This window comes from Clarias gariepinus, chromosome 27, assembly GCF_024256425.1.
Source record: "Clarias gariepinus isolate MV-2021 ecotype Netherlands chromosome 27, CGAR_prim_01v2, whole genome shotgun sequence".
NCBI classification, from domain to species: Eukaryota; Metazoa; Chordata; class Actinopteri; order Siluriformes; family Clariidae; genus Clarias; species Clarias gariepinus.
In genome coordinates this window covers 21365863-21368382 of record NC_071126.1, presented here as the reverse complement: position 1 = coordinate 21368382, position 2520 = coordinate 21365863, and the positions used below count along the sequence as shown (strand labels likewise).

The 2520-nt window shown below is 32.6% G+C and overlaps 1 protein-coding gene across 2 annotated transcripts; it reads right to left on the bottom strand.

Moving 5' to 3' along the window:
* Positions 1-485: 485 nt before the first annotated feature.
* Positions 486-2520, bottom strand: LOC128514868 (uncharacterized). Of its 2 annotated transcripts, XM_053488761.1 has the most exons (4): positions 2370-2520; positions 1930-2274; positions 1143-1235; positions 486-1003 (listed from the first exon to the last, which is right to left on the bottom strand). In XM_053488761.1, exons 1-4 carry the CDS (start codon positions 2419-2421, stop codon positions 885-887), a joined length of 609 nt encoding a protein of 202 aa, XP_053344736.1. In that variant the 5' UTR covers positions 2422-2520; the 3' UTR covers positions 486-884. The 2 variants fall into 2 exon arrangements, 1 of the variants encoding a protein (XP_053344736.1); XR_008356572.1 differs by lacking the exons at positions 1143-1235; positions 1930-2274; positions 2370-2520 and adding an exon at positions 1686-1775 and having other exon boundaries at positions 868-1003.

Genomic DNA, 2520 nt, shown 5'->3' with positions numbered 1-2520 from the left:
CTAGCCTGTTTAGCTTTAGTTCTGTTTAGCTCTTGTCTGGTTTAACTCCTTGTTATGTGTAGTTTCTTGTTATGTTTAACTCCTTGTTTAGTTTTGTGCCATGTAGCTAAGTTCCTGTTTTGTTTAAGAGCTGTTTGAGTTATATTGCTGTTGGTGTCTCTCCTTGTTGAACTACTGGTTATTGTAGCTCCCAGTCAAGTGTAACTCCTAGTCATGTTTAGCACTAGTGATGTTCAGTTTATCTCTAGGTTATGTTTATCTCTATGCTTAGCCCTAATGTTAGACTTCATGGTGGCTCTGTTCTGTTTTGTGTTGCTCTGTGTTGCTTCTGTTCTATGTTCCTTATTAAAGAAATCATACTAAGTAACTCACTTCTGCCACTATGCCTCTTCCTTAACAGTTCTGTAACAGTAACAAAGCTATAATTTATATAGATATTTATTTTATTCATTTTACAGTGACTCATTTTATCACACTCTGAGACTTCATTATTAATTAGTTGTGTGTGATTTGTCTCATACACCTTCCTGGACTCTCAAACATGTACATAATGCGATGTGGAAATAAAGAGGACTACTGCTTTGAACACTCACTTTAGATTTTATTTACTGAAATACAATTGCTTAAGAATTTATTTTTCCTAATATACTGTATATTTATGGTCATTCATGATCCCACACTGCAGTTAGATTAAAAAAATATATTATTTATTTTTTTACTAGGGCACGCTCTGACATCGTTAGATCTCATGTCCCTTAAATACATGACATTACAATTTGACACAAATCATTCCAGTATACCGTTGATATAAGCAATTGCTCTATTTTAATTTTAAACATTTCTTATCCATAAATTAGCAATATTTTCAAATTTAATTTAACAGTTTAATTTATTTTTAACTTAAATCCAATCAGTGTTATTGTTAAAATAATGAAGAAAAGAACTCCAACTCTAAAAACGGAAAACCAGACCAGCACATGAATCCGATCAGTATAACTGGAACCTGTAGAGAGAAATATTGAATTATGTTAAAAAATGTATATAATAGAGTAGTCTAGAAAAAAGTGATTTATTCACAAAGATATGTTTAAACTATAGACATTTCTGTTAAAAAAGGAAATTTATTTGATTAAAACTCTGACCTTCTCCAGCACTGCTGTTTGAACCCTGGTGTGTAACAGAGTGTGTGTTCTTGTTAAGTGTTCCAGGTGTAGGACAGGGTTTCATCTCTTCACCTTTACCAGAGAAAATGTATTTATTGGTAGATAAAATTTTGATTAACAGAACATTGTTATACAAAACAAAGTAATAAAATAAAAAAGTAATAGTAAATCTGTTACTGTTCTAATTGCATTTTTCAGTTTGCATTTTGGAAGACTTTTTCCTTTAATTTCACTACATTTTAAAGAAGAAAATAACAATTTATACATAACTACATTATGTGGCATTTGTTATTCCTTTTTACTTATAAGTGAAAAAGAAATGTAAAAAAAAAAATAGTAAATTAAAGCACAACAATTAGGGTACAGCGTGGGCTTTATTTTTAATGATTTGCTTTAACCTGTTGATACACCTGTGACAAGATACTTTGAATTAATGAAGCTACTTTTACTCAAGTACAGGATTTGTGTACATCGTCCACCAATGAAAAGATGAAAGAGAGTTTATTTGATTAAAACTCTGACCTTCTCCATCTCTGCTGTTTGAACCCTGGTGTGTAACAGAGTGTGTGTTCTTGTTAAGTGTTCCAGGTGTAGGACAGGGTTTCATCTCTTCATCTTTACAAATAAATTGGAAAAGCAGCAAATAAACAGAAATGATACTAAATATGAATAATGTGAAATATTCAACATTTAATGCACATGTACACATAATTCTGGTTAAAGTGTTGATCTGGAATTAGCAGGTTATCAGAGTAAAACTGTTTACCTTCAAACTGCAGACGTGTTCCAGATGTGAACTTTGGTGTACTTCCCTCCACATATCCACAGAAATATTCTCCTCCATCATCTTCTCTTATTTCATTAATGTTGAGATCAAACTTTTGGTCTTTTACAGTAACATTGAAGCGGTTATCATTAAATCCCTCAACAAATATGTAGCCAGGAGAGCCAACGTACTGTCTCGCAAAAAACTGAGGCACTTTTCCAAAACTCTGTCTGTACCAAGCGAAAGTATATTTGTTTCTGACCCCAGTAATGTTACACCCCATAGTTACAGCTTGTCCAGGCTTTACTGTTTTCACTTGAAACTCCTTGATGTCAGAAGTGTTTCCTGTAAAAAAAAAAAAGTGTTTAATATTTCATTTTAATGAATTAGTTAAACATGTAAAATGACTATTTTACATTAAAGTTTAAAATGTTCCTCACCAGTTGTGCAGAGACAAAGCAGAGAGTAAAGAGCCACAAAGAGTGTGATCATCGTTCCTGTTTAGACAAAGTGATAGTGAGGTAATGAACTTGTGTGTTCAGTAGAAAACCAGGTCCAGACTCACGCCTGATTGGATGTTTTGAAGCTGTG

Bases quoted from the DNA above. Each gene is read 5' to 3' on its own strand.
- LOC128514868 (XM_053488761.1), bottom strand. From the start codon at position 2,421: ATGATCACACTCTTTGTGGCTCTTTACTCTCTGCTTTGTCTCTGCACA. The intron at 1,236-1,929 runs GTAAACAGTTTT...TCTCTGGTAAAG, and splicing joins AACACGTCTGCAGTTTGAAG to GTGAAGAGATGAAACCCTGT. The intron at 1,004-1,142 runs GTCAGAGTTTTA...TTCTCTCTACAG, and splicing joins AAACAGCAGTGCTGGAGAAG to GTTCCAGTTATACTGATCGG.